Source organism: Ruditapes philippinarum, unplaced genomic scaffold (assembly GCF_026571515.1).
Source record: "Ruditapes philippinarum isolate M1 unplaced genomic scaffold, ASM2657151v2 ctg6458_1_1_1_1, whole genome shotgun sequence".
Taxonomy (NCBI): domain Eukaryota; kingdom Metazoa; phylum Mollusca; class Bivalvia; order Venerida; family Veneridae; genus Ruditapes; species Ruditapes philippinarum.
Genome location: NW_026853996.1, coordinates 432 through 18,291, shown reverse-complemented (window position 1 = coordinate 18,291; position 17,860 = coordinate 432). Strand labels below are relative to the sequence as shown.

Genomic DNA, 17,860 nt, shown 5'->3' with positions numbered 1-17,860 from the left:
CAGATGCAGATTCAAGAATACCATGTAAACAGTATGGAATTACTAGTCACTTTGTGCAGGAAAAAGAGTCATTTCGTGGCACAACTTCAAACTGATTCATCTACATTAGAAAAAAATCGTATCTGTTAATATCACTTTACATGATGCTCATTAATGGAAGAAAACATCAAAATTGTTATGAAGTGGATAAACGGTGGTGAAAGACCAAATCACAAAAATCTGGAAACAAAGTGATCCCTCAAAAGCATAAATCACAACAAAATTACATGAAAATTGCAGACTCGGTTTCATTGAGTCTGTAAATGAGGGATAATGAATAAGTGCAACATCCCTCACGCCCCCTAGCACGGCTTGAGCGGTACTCAATTCTCAACACTTAATAGTGCTGGCATCAATGAAGTTTTTACTACATGCATACAAGGATATAAGGAAGACCTTTAACCCCTAGGGTGGGGGCCAATTTTGATACCAACAACTTTGACCGTAGAGGATTTATAGATTATATAATAATTATACAAATTATCAAAGCTCTAAGCCTTGTACCTTCCTTATTGACAGTCGTTTTAGATTTAAAAAATAATTACGTACAGAGTGAAATACTGAAAAACACTGAAAAACGGGGTTGAAATCGAAAGTAACCTTTCATATGTAAAGATATTTTTGTTACAATCTCTTTTTGTCCTAGTTACAACTGACAGAATAAATAATGGTAAGATTAAACAATGTTTTGTTTTTTTACATTGAAATGTGGATGTTCCAAAATGAACCTGTCGTATTTGTTAAGGTAATTTAATGTCGAACACCGACATCTACGCAGTCGGTAGGCAATTATTTTAAATATGCGAAAAAATATAAAAGATATAAACGTTCTATCAATTTATCCCTGATCATATAAAGCATTGGACACTTATCAAAACATCATAAACTGAGGTACCTGATAAGTTCGACTTCTTTGGTGTGTTTGATCACAAGTAAACTGACTTGATCGTGAACGCCATTTACGGTTTCGCTATTACTCAGTATACTCTTGTGTAATATAAACTAAGTTTTTTATGTAAAATAAAATGTTCACTAGAAAATGCAATGAGATCTAAACGCATTGTAAAATGTTTTGTGGGAGGAAGTATGGTTAAACAGAACTTAAATACCTTAGCAATTGAAGTAGAAAGTTCAATTACTTACTATCCTTTGCATTTTATCTTTGAAATATCCTTTACATTTTTATTTTAAAATGGCCAATGAGATTCCCAGACTTCAATTTGTAATTTTAAAATGACCATTGAAAATTATTCTTATATTTATTTCTCCCATGTTTTTGCTGACATTCAAACTGATTTTAGACGGCTTACGACCAATAAATAATGTTTCATTAGGTTTCGAACCTACAATACCTTCAAAATGAAGCTGAAAGTTTTCACTCCTTGTCACCGAGGCTAGGTAGGCAAGTGTTGTGATTGTTAAGTTTCATTATACACATACCATGTAAATCTTTATACCATTCTTTATAACCTGTAAGATTTACTTCGGTATCCGATAATTACTGACAAAGTGTCATTGAATATTCAAATGTCTCCCGTCCATATTGCCAAAGAATAACAAGGATATATGGAGTGGCCATACAAACACACTTCTGTGATAACCAACTCACAAAATAGGAAAACTTTAAACTGCTAAACATAATATAATTTCAATGAATAAAAATTTGTTTTATCGTCTTGTTAATTACCTCAAAAAGAAAAGAAACACCACGCCAATTTTTGTAAGCTTATTTATTTGTAAACGAAGATCAACATTATTGAAGCATTAATTTACCTGTTAAATAGAATCTTTATATCAGTTATATTCAATTATAACACACATGCCTAAACAGTCCTAAATTGCTATCATTAAAACAATGTTCTAAATACAAAACTCCTGTTGTAACAAAGTTTTCTTCACATTATTAACAGTTGTAAGACTATAAATATTATTTTATGCTTGGTACAAAAATCAAGATTGGTATACTATTAAATATTCTTAAACAAATAGAATGCCATTAAAATATCTACTTAGAGAAAAAGAGCAATATTGAATCCGCCAGCCAAAAGACAAACTAAAACAATTTCACTAATTCTTATGCAAGTGCTGTAGCTGGCAGACAATTTAGAAATAATGTTCAATAAACTCCAGAACAGAAATTTTATTACATTTCACAAATGACCATGTTCCCATACCACCTTTCCCCCAATGATTTCATTAAAATTATGTCATGATACTTTAAAACAAACGGCCAACGTATTTAATCTCTACATATATGACAATACCAAACAAAATACAACACATGCATGTATTATGCCATTTTTCATCAAGTGCCAATCAAAAACAATATTTCAATTAACACTTTCTTTTTGTAATACACAAGAACATATAAAAGAAAATTAACATTTTTTTCTGTACTAAACTTAAACATAAATGAACACCAATCCAAAACAGTTTGATATAATAAACAGAAACATTATTTATTTAATGTAGTATCAAGTATCAATAACAAATCAAAAATAACAACACAATAATACATGATATAATTATAACTCGATTCAACAAAAATATCACACAATTTTATTATTATCACTTGTGTTTCATTGTTTTTATGACCATCACAGTTTCCATGTTTCTCATGCTCGCAACCTTCACATTTTTATACTTATAAAAATTTTCAAGTCTAGTAATAATTTGACAATGAAAATACTTCCTTCCACTGAACAGTTTATCACAACTATTATAAGGCCATATGTTTTTGTGTAACACGCAAAAACAAAGAATACAAGCATACGTATTATGATTGTCTGCTTTAACATTATCACTATCCAACATCCCTTTTCTTTTAAAATATTTCACACACCCATCACAGTTTTGAACATTTGGTCTTGTATGTTTTTGCCAGTCCTCACATTTACAATGAGAATATCTCTCAATATCTTCTATAGTTTCCAGTCTGTTTTTCTCTCAACATAACGTATGTACACACCCATGTATGAACACTGTACTTATATAGAATGTCTTTTGGGAAGTCTTCTAGTACTGCCAAATCTAACAGAGGATTGTCCATGCTGTCTACATATCCATACAGCCATTCTCCAAGTCTGTATAAAATAAACATTTACAATAAATAATAATTATAACAAGCAATTATCATAGTATTGCAAGCAATCCATAAGTCCCCTACCGGTTAGAACCCCATCAGCATTCTGAAGGGCCATTGGCCATTCACTAATGTTTAATTTTTTTTCTATTTTAAGTAAATTTGTTGGAAAAGTTCTTTAAAAGTGATCACAGGAAAAAGTTTTTATGAACAGACAGACGGACTGAAGGACACTCTAAAGTTAATATTTGAAACATCCCTGTTACCAAAATATAACATTTTAAAAAGAAAAGTTATTAAAGAGGAGAACTCTGGAATTAAAGATGCAATTTCATAAAAATTTTCAGCTCTTTTTGACTAATCACAAATATTGTTATATTTGCCATGTTTCCAAATATTGTTATATTTGCCATGTTTTAAGCCTATTTGTTGCCAAGGCAACCAATATTTTTTTCAAAATAGGAAGAACAGATAAGACATGCATACTCTCAAGACTGCCATCTACCCATATGTCAAGTTTCATAAAAATATTTCCAGTACTTTTTGAGTTATCACTGGATTCAGTTTATGTGTAAAATTTGCCATATTTTCAGTCTATGTGTTGCCATAGCAACCAGAATTTTCAACAGAGGAAGAAAAGAAAAAGACATGTATAATCTCCAGACTGCCACCTACACATATTACAAGTTTCATAAAAATATTTCTATTACTTTTTGCGTTAACACTGGATCCAGTTTATATGTAAAAATTGCCATATTTTCAGTCTATTTGTTGCCATAGCAACCAGAATTTTCAACATAGGAAGAAAAGAAAAAGTTGTGCATAATCTCCAGACTGCCATCTACCCATATTTCAAGTTCATAAAAATAGTTCCAGTACTTTTTGCGTTATCACTGGATCCAGTTTATGTGTAAAATTTGCCATATTTTCAGCCTATTTGTTGCCATAGCAACCAGAATTTTCAACATAGGAAGAATAGAAAAAGACGTGCATAATCTCCATACTGCCATCTATCCATATATCAAGTTTCATAAAAATATTTTCAGTACTTTTCAAGTTATCGCGGGATCCAGTTTTGTGGACGGACGGACTGACGGACAGACAGACGGACGGACAGACGGACGGAGGGTAAACCTAAAGTCCCCTCCGGTAAACCGGTAGGGGACTAATAAAATTATAATATTTCCAAAGCTCATAAAATTATTATCTGTCAAAAAAGACATGAAAAACATACTTAAATGGTGATAAGCCAGTAAGATATTGAAAAGATCTATCAGATCTATATAATCATTCAACTTTTACTGATGTGTAGACAGTCTACTAAATCTGCTGAGGTTTATGTTGACCAATCAAGTAACAAATCATAAAGAGGTTTACTTGTGATTGGTTGTATCAATAAAATCCTCGTCCTCCGGGTTTTGTCTGACAGCAACAACTAACAGAATATACTCATGAAGTATTTCTGCAAGCTGGTTTAGTTTTTCTATTGACAATTTCTTCATATAATCCCTGTATTCTGTCATTATCTCATCTGGCAATTCCTCGTGGAACTCTTTTAACACACTTTCAAATGTTGACTGAAATGTAAATTATTTGTGTTCCTATCAATTATCTACCATAATATAATAAACACAGTTTCTTATGATCTGACACAAAACAAACACATATAGTTAATCAAACTATAAACTTTTAAGGTAATCCTAAACCCATGTTATGTACTGCCATGATTTAAAACTGCACAATCTTAGAATTTTGCAGTATGTCTAGTCTAGTCAGACCTGTACAGAAACTCTCAAAGTGACCTTAAAATATATGCAAAATAAAATAATTACAGCTGCAGTTTAGAGAGTGAAAATACTTTGTCAACCTACCTCTGTGTGTTGATTATTCCCAATCATCTTCTTTGATTTCTGTAGTGACAGCAGTAACCATAGTGACTGTGCATGTCTCAACTCACATGCCTGCTGGGCCTACAATGAATTTGTAATAATGTTATTAGCCTACCATACTATAAAAACCAGTGGGTTCTTATTCTTAGTCAATTCTGAATATTTTCCAAAACTGATATATTTGTAAACTTGTTTCCTTAAAAGCATATTTTCATGTATGATATATTGAAAGGCCACATACAATAATGAATAAACACGAGGGCCATGATGGGGTTTTTAAAAAGATAACACCCCCCCCCCCCCAATTTTGGCCCATCAGCTTTTATTTGAACAAACTTGCTAGACAATCAATAGAAAGTATAATATGCTTAGTATCTAAACTCTAGCTCTTTGGGTTTTTTAAAAGAAGAATTTTTAAGTTTTTACCATACAAAAAATTAAGGAAAATCAATGATCCCAGGGCCGGGCCAATTTTAACCCCAGTGCCCTTATTTGAACAAACTTGGTAGACACCCATTAGAAGATGTTTCATGCTAAATATCTTAGCTCCAGCTCTTTGGTTTTTTAAAAAGAAGATTCTTAAAGTTTTTACTATATTCCTAAAAGGAAAAAATGACCCCCTGGGGCAGGGCCAATTTTGACCATTTTTGGGCTTTTTTTTTTTTTTAACAAACTTGGTAGACACCCACTAGAAGATGTTTCATGTTTAATATCTAAGCTCTAGCTATTTGGTTTTTATACACATGTTATAAAAGAAGATTTTTAATACTTTTACTTTATACAAATAAGGAAAATCAATGACCCCTCAGGTGGAGCCAATTTTATTTGAACAAACTTTGTAGACACTGACTAGATGATGGTTCATGTCAAATATTCTAGCTCAAGCTTTCAGTTTTTTAAAAGATTTTTTAAGTTTTTTCTTTTAGTTGCCACGGCAAACAGAGTTCTGCATGGCATTAAATTCTTTGCCCAATTTTCAAGTTGACTTCCAAAGGAACATTCCTGTGAAGTTTGGATGAATAGCTAAGCGGTTTATGAGATGTCGTTTAAAGTTAAAGTTTATGAACGGACAGACGCCAGACGGACGGATGGCCGGACGCCGGATGAAAAACGATCAAAAAAGCTGGACAGGTGAGCTAGAAATAGGATAAAGAAACTAAACTAACACAAATACAATCATAAATGTAAAGTCAGAGCAAAACACAACATTAAAATACTAGTTAGTACATGGACAACAATTCAGACACTGTATAATTGTGCATTGGTTAAATGTTATGTACATACAGTTTTAATTAGTTTTTGCTTTGTTTAATCACATGAATATAAACATTTTACATTTTTGAAATTCAAATTTAAATAATATTGGGTCATATAGAAAAATTTAAGTACAAACACCTTTTGACTATGTATTGTGGTTTTCATTTGAAGTGTGTTCCCCATGAATTCATGTAAAGTTTTCTCCGGTTGACCTCCTGTAGTCTTGAGAAAACTTATTGTAATGTCTAGATTGTCCAGTGATGTACAAATATCTGGTAGCGTCTTTATCTCAGCACATATCTGAGTCTTAACTGCTGCACTAAAATTTTCCTGAAAGAAACCCAACATAATATAACTTTTTTCACATAATAGGAGTGCTGACTTAAATGCTTAAGAAGTAATAACAGAGTAATTTCTTTAACGGAATGTTCCTTGAAAATAGTCAGTTGAAAAGGATTAATTTTTGCAGTAGTAACACTGATTGCAATTACAGAAAGATAATAATTATGTTAAAATATGTTTTACCTGAGGTATTTTCTCAGACAGTTTTCTGAAGACTTCAGCATCAGTGAACTCAGTTCTGTACACCATCTGGTCAATCTAATTAATAAATTAAAAAGTATTTAACCATTTATCAAATACGATTATCAAATTTTGCTTAAGCTGGTACAAGGGGGTATAGGTGGTAACAAAAATAAACCACTGCCATCAATGCACAACCTAAAACCATACAGTCAAAGGTGTGACATATTCCTTGTTACCTTGTTAGACAAACCTTACTAATTCCCAGTCACTATTTAGAATATAGTATTTTAAAAAATCATGTGAGACATGTTGGAAAGGTAAGTCAATGTAATTTATTGTAATCTTAATATTTATTCCAAGTCAATATAATCAAAATTATTAAAACTGCTCCAATATGTGTCTGTAATTGTAAAATCCTGTAACCGGCAATAGTTTTCATTTCTTACCGTATGTGTTGATCATGTCTATGAAAGGATATAAATTCACAAAACATTACAATAAAGACAAGCATCACTTGAGATACATGTACCTGTATCTCTTTTTCATCACAACAAGAACTAAACACAAGAGCTTTAAGAAATATCATACCATCAACACTCTTCCAACTTCAATTCTTGACTTGGAAAACAAGAATCTGTCCATCAATTGTCTCTCTAAGGCAGCAAAGTCATACTCTATCTTTGTCCCTTTACCCATCTCAAATGAATACTGGCAGTTAGCAAGCACTAAAGGTAAAATGTCGTGCTGGGGGTCGTAGCCGATTAGATGTGCTGATGTCACCTCTTTGGGGTTTACACTGGATATGCTGCCAGATTTCCTGTACAAAAATATTCAGGTTTGCTAAACACTACTTAATTCTGTATCACTAGCAACATTTAAGACCAATATAATAACACCTTTCAAAATGTTTCATGTTTATTAAAAATAAGTTTTTAAAATATTAATTGTGGTTTCATATCAATATTTAAATTCTTTCCAGGTTAAGTTTAAGTCACAACAACACTGTCAAGGTCTTAATGTGGCAGCAAGACGACAGCATGGCAGAGTGGTTAAGGCATTAAACTAGTAATCTAATGATCGCTAACCCCATTTGTTCAAACCCTGTCAGGGGCAAGTTGTTGTTTTCTTGAGCAAGAAACTCTACACTTATTGCTCAGGAACGGATTTGAAAGTGTGTCTATAAGCTTATAGCTTCCTACACGATCAAACTAAAATAAATTCTGTATAAACCAAAGTTATAATGTGCCTTTCCAGCTATACTGTTGGAAAAAACACTACAGGTGCTCCTTTGTGCATTGTTTTGTACACAAAATGAACCACCATCCTACTACAACTTGCTGGATACCTAACAGTATGAAACTACTTTTGATACAGTGTTAATTTAAGAATGATGCTGGTTTTAATCTTGTTTTAAATATTTTGCTGGCTCCTTAATATGAACATGACAAACTAGCAGCGCTGGTCCATTTCACAAAATTAGATGGAAAAAGTCATAAGCCTTTTCCTTTATTGCACATTATGTAAATTGCTAAAGTTATTGCATCATGTAGCGTATGATATAAATATATTAACTTTACATTTATAAGCCTTACGTAAACTAGAACCCAAAATGAACCATACAACAAGCTGGCCCGATGGCTACCTAACAGAACGAAAATACTTTCAATACAGTGTTAATTTAATATTTTCCTGTATTTCACACTAATAATGTATTGTTAATGTATTGTTACAGTTATTTGCATCATGTTGCGTATGGTATAAAGATATCTCAATTACGTTCATAAGCCTTAATAGGGGCAAGACAGGAATATATCAACATGTTCTATACTATACTCTTCATCAACACATCTTATTTATGTGATATCTCCTATTTCTCAAGTCAGCATTAAGTCAGCATTAATATCAAAATAACAGAAATGAGTAAAAGTAGTTACCTATGAGCTTCCTTGAGATATTTATCTAAGAAATCATTTTGTTTTCTCATCAAAAAGTCTAACAGGACATATGAACAAAGTCCTGCCTCTTTTATTGTTGGCAATAGGATAGATACTGGTGTATTGTCTGTGATTGGTTTACTACAGTATTCCTTGGAAATTATCATACCACCTAATTCTGTTGGACACACTGAAAACATGCAATAATCTAGCTATATTTATACTCTCTTGTTATCACAACATCATGCTACAATAATATATTGTTTTATTTTTATTATACCTCACCCGATATTTATTTACCGCATAGCCTTATTGTGATGTCATAGAGTAACAATCCGTTATGCAACATGACAACATCACTTCTTCAGCCTGGTTTGAGGGTTTTAGTATAATAATATAAATATCACATTCCACTCTATGTGACAACACAAAATGTCCACCTTTGACAATTTGTCAACCTTGGCTAATCACAGGGCTCAGGTTCAGGTGAACATTTTGTTGTATCACCCTTATTAGGATGTGATATTTATATAATGTAAGCACTCAATTCATAAAAGTCCAGGTCCATAATTATGTACAATGTGTGCTATTAAGCCATACAAACACAACAATGCTCATTATAATCATGAATTAAAATTTACAAGATATGTTTGTATAGTACATTATTCTAACAACTAATGAACATTTCTAACTCAATTGTTTATGAAACTAACATAATAAAGAAAACACCGCCTAAATCTTTTTTAAAAAATGCATTAGTTTAAAGTTTTAAGAATTTTGGATGGCATGACAACAAAAATGCACACAATATTTTCATGTATAATGCATGTATGCTAATATCAAGCTTCAGTACATATTTATTTTATATGTATACTTACAGTAAAGAGTCAATGATTCTCTAACCAAGTCCCAAGCATCAGCAAAATCTTGCAATAAATCCAAAGTTTCACCACCTGCTATCTCCTCTGTAATGTATCATATATATCATTAACTGTTGATGTTTTATCAAATCTTGCTGGAAAATCTGTACCTGTTACATGCCTTAATGCCCCTAATTTGTTTGTTTCTTTGTTTGGGTTTAACGTCACACCGACACAGTATAGGTCATCTGGAGACGTTCCAGCTTTACTGGTGGAGGAAGACCTCAGGTGCCCCTCTGTGCATTATTTCAGGCACAAACGGGCACCTGAGTAGAACCACCGACGTTCCGTAAGCTAGCTGGATAGCTTCCTCACATGAAAGAATCCAAAGTCCCTGTCACGATTTGAACCCACAGCGGTGAGGGGCAAATGGTTTGAAGTCAACGACCTTTACCACTTGCCCACGGACGCCCTTTATGCCCTTAATTAATAAACCAATTGGATGCTGTGACATTGTATTGCAATTGCCAACAGTACTGTGAAGAGACAGTCTACAATTTTGCATGCAGTTTGACTAGTGTTTTTGCTGTTGGATGCAGAAACATTTCAACATCTGAATTATTGGTAATTCTTCAGCAAAACAAGTCCTTGTTTCAAATTAAGCATCGTAAGGAATACTTTAATACAAAATTAAGCTTTTAAATCAATATCTACATGTGTTTTAATTGACTATTATCTAATTCCACCTTCCTGGACTTACCTGGGTTGTGTTTCCTAAGTCTGAAATCAGTCTTAAAACAAAAACTCAAGCAATTTTGTGCTTCAAAGGAACTAATCTTACTTACAAGTCCTTTGGCATGATTCCTTTTATTTCTGAATGACAATGCAAATGAACATCACCACATTTTGAATTCAAACACATGCCATTGTATTTTTTAACTTTTCTTAGGAGAATGAATTTAGTTAATGTCTAAAGTCTTTGAACTTAAAATAAGAATGGTCATAAGTTAGTCCTAAAGCTGGTCTTACCGGTTAGTCCTAGGACTTAGGATAGTTAAACTAAGGATTTTCTATGAAGCACAGCCCTGTACTTGGTCACAGAATGATACCAGAATCTAACCAAAGAAGGTCTTTAACCACTGATTGCTTATCTCAGAGATAGACAATTCAAACACAAGGCTAACATATCTACAATTTATGATACATACCCCTTTTCAATTGAGCAACAGTTATTTGTGACGCCTCAGCTTTGTCTAACTTTCTCTGATATTTCTGGAACAGAGCTCGATGTAGACGTAGAATACTGGGAATGTAACGTAGAGCTCTCAAATGATGATCCTGAAATAATGAAAAGTCTGACTTTATCTTATCTTCAAAACTGTAAAATTTCTTTTTATTTTACTTGACTGTTTAAAACATAATTTTTTTTATCTTCAAGCAACAAACAGCAGAGGCTTAAAGAATGTCTTCTCTATAAGGTAATAGGTAAAGGTGTATGCCACAGTGACTTATAGACATCCAGGGGCCGATGACTAGAAAAAGTTGTAAGTGCAGTTTATACGAATTTATTTCAGTTTGTGTTTGAAGCTATAAGCTTATTGTAACACTCTTGAAACTGTTTCTGGAATTAACCAGAAACTAAACAATGAGTGTAAAGTTTCTTGCTCATCGAAACAACAGCTTGCTCCTGACCTGGTTTGAACCAATGCGACCAGCAATCCTTGGTTTACTAGTTTGAGGCTAAAACCACTTAATTGGCCATACCACCAAGAGGTTTGAGACCCTCATACTTTTTTGCTTAAAATGTTTCTGTTATAATATTCTAAGATTTAAATAAATTCTACTTTACAGTTTTCATTCTACTATATTTCACTGTATACATAATAATACCATTGTAACAACATTGTACCTCTTTAAGGAAAAGTTGTAGAACTTTATGTTGCTGTTGAGATACTTTAGCTTCAACTTCTTGTCTAAGATGTTGTAGAGATATAGGTGTTCTATAACGCCAGACTCTTGGAATGTCTTCAAGAACAGATGGATTCTCTCTCTCAACATTGGTGTCTGTCTCATACAGTAGACAGAGTAGAGGGTCTGCTCCTGTTATAATAAAACATGCAGAATGATGACTTACAGAACATTAAATTATATTTAATGGACTTTCTTATAAATGTTTCAGTCGCCTATAACTTTACTTAATTTGTACAATAATGTTAAAATCTGCAACTATCAATTTTTAATCTGGGAGATTTTTTTAAAACACAACAGTAGCAGAGTCTTGTCAGAAAACATATATTTAAAAATACAACAACATATCATTAAACATACAGTTACTTACAGGTTTTCTCGACTCTAAATTGGTTATATAGACAGTTTATCAAACTGCAACCTCAGAAAACCCTAATTCTCAGATAATCTAACTTTTTCATTTATGTTAATTTTTACTGTTCTATAAAACCAATGAAAGTTGAATACTGTGAAATTCTCCCTGTGTGGCCATTGTTTTTGTTAAGTAGTAATTCATAATGTGCATGTTGCATATTTGACATTTTAAAGATAATATAAGTAAACAAGAGCTGTCCATAAGACAGCTCACATGACTATTCTTAGTGATTGACTCTGTAGAAAGGTAACTCAGAGTTATTTGACCTGTGGCATCATATTCGGTAATAAACAAAGATCAAGTGTATGAAGAACCCATTCCCTTCAGTAGCTCGAGATACCAGCTTAAAAACGCAAAACCTAACCACATAGTGATGACAACACCCTAGTATTCGAATTATCAAGCTAACAACTATTCCTTTTATTATTAAAGTATTAAGCTCTATTAACATATTAAAATATTACAGCCAAGAAACACTAACCACATTAATGCTATTGGATAATTGATTATTTCTTTATTCCTGAAATCATTGTCAGAATATTTTCTGATTTCACAATAAAAAGTCAACTTACCAAGTCTATGATCCTGAACCAGATGTTGGTTATTGGTTTTCAAAGAGTTTTCAATATTCTACAAAAGAGAAATGCATTTGCTATAAACATAATATACTAAACTCTCTCATAAAACAAATGAGTAAAACTACACTGAATATAACAAAAGTAATACAACTAGAGCAATGTTTATAGTAAGTTCAATCATTACTACCAGTGCCAAGAAAAAAATCTTAAAAAGTTTAATTTTTGTTGTTAATAAAGGTGTCTGTTAAACTTTGCATGAAAGTTATTAAAAATCCCAGCCAAGGAGGCATTTTGCATTATACAGAACAAAATATATATCATTGTGGTGTCAAAATAGGATAATTTACCTGCAATGAAGTCTTTATAAATTTAGTAGAAAATATTGTTTCCCACTGACTTCTTCCTCTTTTGGTCGATAACTGACATACTTCACCACCTACATTTTCCCCTGTGTAAAAATTGTGACAAAATCTAACTTATGTATTTGTTTGTCATGTTTTAAACACAAGGTTAAAACAATTCTTTAGTCAAGCACACATGACAGCAAACAGAAACTTTACAAATATATCCATGTGTGATATGTTCATGTTTAAAACGCAACCAAAAAACTGCATGCATGACTTTATTATGTTTTGAATGGCAATGCAACAAATACAGAAGTTACTCAATCCAGAACATAAACCTAGTTCTTTACGGTGCAAGGTGAAAAGTAACAATTTAAAGTGTCATATGAAAGACAGAATAATTCTAGAATATGTTGTAGGTAACTGATAAAAGATCACTCTATGCCTCAACAATCTCAGGCTAAACTAATTTGGCATGTTACGGGCTAAAGAAAGAACAGATTATGTTTAGATATACCTTCATTATGTATCTTCATAACATGGTCTATAATTGTATGCATGAGTAAAAGAACATCATCAACACTTCTACCAAGTGCTCTATGTATATCATCTATATCTTGTTGTATATGTCCCCATAAAAACTCCTCCACTCCATTTATATCAATGTCTGGTTTTATCAAAAACTGCACAGCCTGTATAATAGCATATACAACATACCATTTATGTCAAGTTAATCAACTTTGAAAAATAAAGATATAACAAATGTAATTTTTTTTTAATTAAAACAATCAAAATTCTAAAAATAAATATATATGAACAAATATACATGTATAAACTTCAAAGGGAGACACAGGCAAAATTTTCATTTCTTAGTTTCGAATTTTTCATTCATTATTCTGTAAATGTACTCAAAATGAATACACTAAACAGTCAAAGGAACAAAACTTTTCTCCATATAAAGAATAAAATGCAGTTTTCCTAACTTGACCCGCGTGGGTCAGGTTAAAGCGCTAAGATTTCACAATAGTTGTCACTGTGTTCTCTGGAAACGTTAAAGAACATGTCAAATCAATTAATTTGACTTGTTTCAATCATACAATATCCACAATACCTGTTATTGTAACTTCCAGGGTTTGTTCAAATCACATGACTTGTTTTTAAACTATTCAGTGATTCAGTTGGCGTCTGTTCAACATATATAAATATATTTAAGCTTCAAATCCAAAATATATAGAATTTATTCAGAAATTCATGCTGGGACTTTAAGAAATGTCATTTTAGTGTGACTTCAATTCACAAGATCATTTTTTATATTTTTGTCATTTTTTTGCCCGAGTATCCCTTTAAAATTGATATCCCTTAGTATTTGACCTTGATTACCAATAAAGTCATTAAATCAATGCTGTTTTCTTTTTTGTGTTACACTAAAACTGTTTTCAATGAAAATGGCCAATTAATGGTTTATCAGATATTTCTTTTCACTAATTAACAAAATAACATGAACTAACATAAGATTTTAATATACCTGTGGATTTGTTCCTACACCAATAAACATGGACATGTGTAGAATAAGCCTTATAGTGGCAGTGTAAGCTGGGGTCAATGTTCTTTCTGGTTTAGGACCTTGACCTCTGACCTGAGCCCGACCAAGTATATGTCCAGTAAGTGTATTGTCCCTCCTAAAATAATATGTTTCATGTTTTAATTTAACTAGTATTACACGTTTCACCAAAACAGTACAAAATGTAAAATATTCTACATAAGTAGCTGATTGAAATTTATAAAATTTATAATTATATCCTGCATATGAATCCAATGAAATAAATGCCTATGTGATGTCCTTAAAAACAGATAATAATTGTTAAAATACCTAATAAAACAAAACAGATTATTAAAATGTCCTCAATACAATAAGCATTTAAAAATACCTTAACTGCACAAGCATTTCATAAATCAAACTGAGAATCAATGCTAACTTATTGTTTTGTTCTGATAGGTAAAAAGTTTTTAGATATACAACGAGGAAGACTGTTTGTTGTATTGTTTCAGGACAAGCAGAATAATCTTTTCCATGCTGAGAGATACAGAGTATTTGTTCCTACGACTAAATTTGGCTTCGCTATGTCATTCAGTATTTCATGTCAGTGTCAGGTTGGAAAAAAAGTAATTGTTGCAAACATAGTGTTTATGATAAACATATACATGTATACATATATATATATATATATATATATATATATATATATATATATATATATATATATATATATATATATATATATATATATATATATATATATATATATAGGAGTAGGGTAAGGGTGTGTGTGTTAGTTAGACGTGAGACACCTTTGGTTTAACTTAATTCAATCTCTGATGAAGGTCACCTAGCCAGCAACAGTTTATTTTCTTTACATTAACTGCAAACCTAGTGTTTATTATATATATAGGTGTAGGGTAGGGATGTGTGTTAGAAGTGAGACACCTTTGGTTTTAACCTTTTACCTCATAAAGACCTGTTTGACCGCTTTTCACCCCACCCCCCTTTTGAGGCCTCAAATAGTGAAAAAAAATGCCCTATTTAGGCCACAAACACTATTTTCGTTTGAGAAATGTTGTTAAAAAAGTGACCATTTTTTCGGCGCCACCCCCTATCAAAAGGGTACATCAACATGGTACCAGAGGGGGGATATGCCCCATTCTGTTTAGGGGTTTGATGGGGGGCAGTAGCCCTCCAAATCACCAAGACAATTTTGGACTTGTGAGATACTGAAAATGGCCTCTGGTCGATCTTAAGGTAAAATATAACCAACCTTTTACTCTATCTCAATCCATTTAGAAGTTGCAGCACTTTGAAATCAGTTTTGATGGAAAAAACAACGCAAAATAGTGATTTTTGGCAATTGAAAATGGCCTCTGGTCGATCAAAAGGTAAAATATAACCAACCTTTTACTCTATCTCAATCCATTTAGAAGTTGCAGTACTTTGAAATTAGTTTTGATGGAAAAAAAACAACGCAAAATAGTGATTTTTGAAATTTTGAGACGTCCCCCTGTTGCTCTGATAACAGGAAAGTTACGATTGAGCATGCTGTAACAAAGCTTTTGGTCCAGTCAACATAATTGTGCCAAGTTTCATCAGTATTGAAGCATTTTTTATAGTTTCATAGCAGTTTGAACTTGTAACAGGAGGCTTTTCAATGAAAACAGCCATTTTTCACAAAATGGTTCATAAAAGGTTACCTTAACCCCACCTTTGATGAGGGTACCCAAGCTAGCAACAGTTTATTTTCATCACATTAACAGGGTACTGACTGTTATCTTATTAAGCAGACACCTAGGCTTTGATGTGGTCAGCGACGCTTGACTATTTGAAAAAGTTGTCACAAGGGTGTTTCATTGAGTATAATAATGCTTACCTATATGAATACATAAAATTCAACGAAAAGGTACAAAGATGTTTTATTGAGTAAACCACTGCTTGATTATCATGAATGCATAAACTTGTCACAAAAAAGGCACAAACCCTTCAGCAATTATGGAGATACCAGCTTACACGCAAAAACTTAACCAAGAATCAAGTCGATAAAGGGGCATAAATATGCACACACAAAAAATTAAGAGTAATGGGACTTGTGCCAATAATGTTTGAAAATCACAGAGAACAAGTGTGCGAAGTTTCAATCCATTCCATTCAGTAGTTATGGAGATACCAGCTTACACGTAAAAACTTAACCACAGGGACACTGACGCCAACAAATGGGTTGATTATTCTGCAAATGGTCAAACTAAAAATGTATATTTAAGATGCATTCAATAAGCATTGCATAACTGTGTAAGTTAGTAAAAGCTGTAAGTGCACATGCCATGCAATTAAGTATAAATACATGAATGTAACTAACCCAGTGTCTTGGGTATTAGTTGCAAGTAACTTGTGTCCTTGTCCACCTATGTCAGCCCCGCATTTACACTTTGAGACTACATATGGTCTCCCACACTAAACAGTTGAAACAGAATTAACATTACCACTAACTTATTTTGTTTACAAAATGTTATACTCTATTATATATTGTGGATACAATATGCATACATGGCTAGTGTAAAACTCTGAAAACAAAGCTTCCATGATACAGCATGTTTCATTTGAATTTCTTTTAAACATACCTTTTTGAAAGGAAGTTTATGAAATCAAACATAAAAGTTGCTTGATAAAAGATCTGCCAGTGAAACTTTGTTTTCAGAGAGTTATATCTGAGTAATTATAACTGACCCTTGGTCGAGGATATTTCCTGGGCGGAGTTGATATCCTTCACCCCCAATAGCAGCGCCACAGTCCCTACAATTCCCCACAGTGGCCGGGCGACCACACTAAATATCAAGAAGCATGACATTAAATTGGAAACTTTTTAATCATATTCATGTATATACTTTATATAATTATATATCAGTCTATACCACATCTTTTATGCTTTTTTATCACATGACATTTCTTGTTTTCCATGTTCTATAACCATTACATACTTCTTTTTATTATAAAATCTATAAATAGCTTTTAAATGCATTTCTCTGATTGGGTAAGAAGTAATTTCCATCGTATTCAATCACAGATTTGATAGCCCATATAAAAATGAGTAATAGGTTTTAAAATAAAACAGATATGTACTTTTTAGCTGGTGAATATGATGTGATGTGTACTGAAAAATTTATATTGTCCTCACCTGTCGCCTCGGTCAATATTTTTTTTAGTACATATCACATCATATTCACCATATTATATAATATCTTCATACAAAAAAGTACGTTAAATGTCAAAACAGGTTTATTTTCATTAATTTCAATGTGTAAAATCATGTGATAGAAAGAATCTCACATTCATTATCATATAATATTATTAAAATTTATAAAACCTGTCCACGAAAATGCAAATAAAGCTCACCAGAGTATTGTTTAATTACAATTATGTCGAATA

The 17,860-nt window shown here is 32.3% G+C and overlaps 2 protein-coding genes across 3 annotated transcripts; both read right to left on the bottom strand.

The window, feature by feature from the left end:
• Positions 1–1,752: 1,752 nt before the first annotated feature.
• LOC132738639 (E3 ubiquitin-protein ligase rnf213-alpha-like) lies at positions 1,753–17,318 on the bottom strand. 2 transcript variants are annotated; one of them, XM_060726199.1, is made up of 15 exons: positions 17,162–17,318; positions 14,417–14,570; positions 13,409–13,583; positions 12,895–12,995; positions 12,542–12,599; positions 11,496–11,686; positions 10,795–10,924; positions 9,605–9,691; positions 8,727–8,916; positions 7,381–7,609; positions 6,793–6,867; positions 6,406–6,597; positions 4,993–5,091; positions 4,499–4,698; positions 1,753–3,122 (listed from the first exon to the last, which is right to left on the bottom strand). In XM_060726199.1, exons 2-15 carry the CDS (start codon positions 14,450–14,452, stop codon positions 2,951–2,953), a joined length of 1,935 nt encoding a protein of 644 aa, XP_060582182.1. In that variant the 5' UTR covers positions 14,453–14,570; positions 17,162–17,318; the 3' UTR covers positions 1,753–2,950. The 2 variants fall into 2 exon arrangements, with proteins under 2 accessions (XP_060582182.1, XP_060582183.1); XM_060726200.1 differs by lacking the exon at positions 17,162–17,318 and adding an exon at positions 16,794–16,948.
• LOC132738642 (E3 ubiquitin-protein ligase RNF213-like) lies at positions 17,137–17,259 on the bottom strand (the record flags this gene model as incomplete). Its single annotated transcript, XM_060726204.1, is given in 1 exon segment — positions 17,137–17,259. A coding segment is annotated over 1 exon segment (123 nt), but the record flags the coding sequence as incomplete, so codon positions are not given.
• Positions 17,319–17,860: the final 542 nt, after the last annotated feature.

Excerpts from the sequence above, each read along its gene's own strand:
- LOC132738639 (XM_060726199.1), bottom strand. The coding sequence starts at position 14,452 with ATGTCCATGTTTATTGGTGTAGGAACAAATCCACAG. Across the intron at positions 13,584-14,416 it reads GTGTAGGAACAAATCCACAG|GCTGTGCAGTTTTTGATAAA; the intron begins GTATATTAAAAT and ends GCTATTATACAG. Across the intron at positions 9,692-10,794 it reads TGTTGCTCAATTGAAAAGGG|AGGAGATAGCAGGTGGTGAA; the intron begins GTATGTATCATA and ends GATACATTACAG.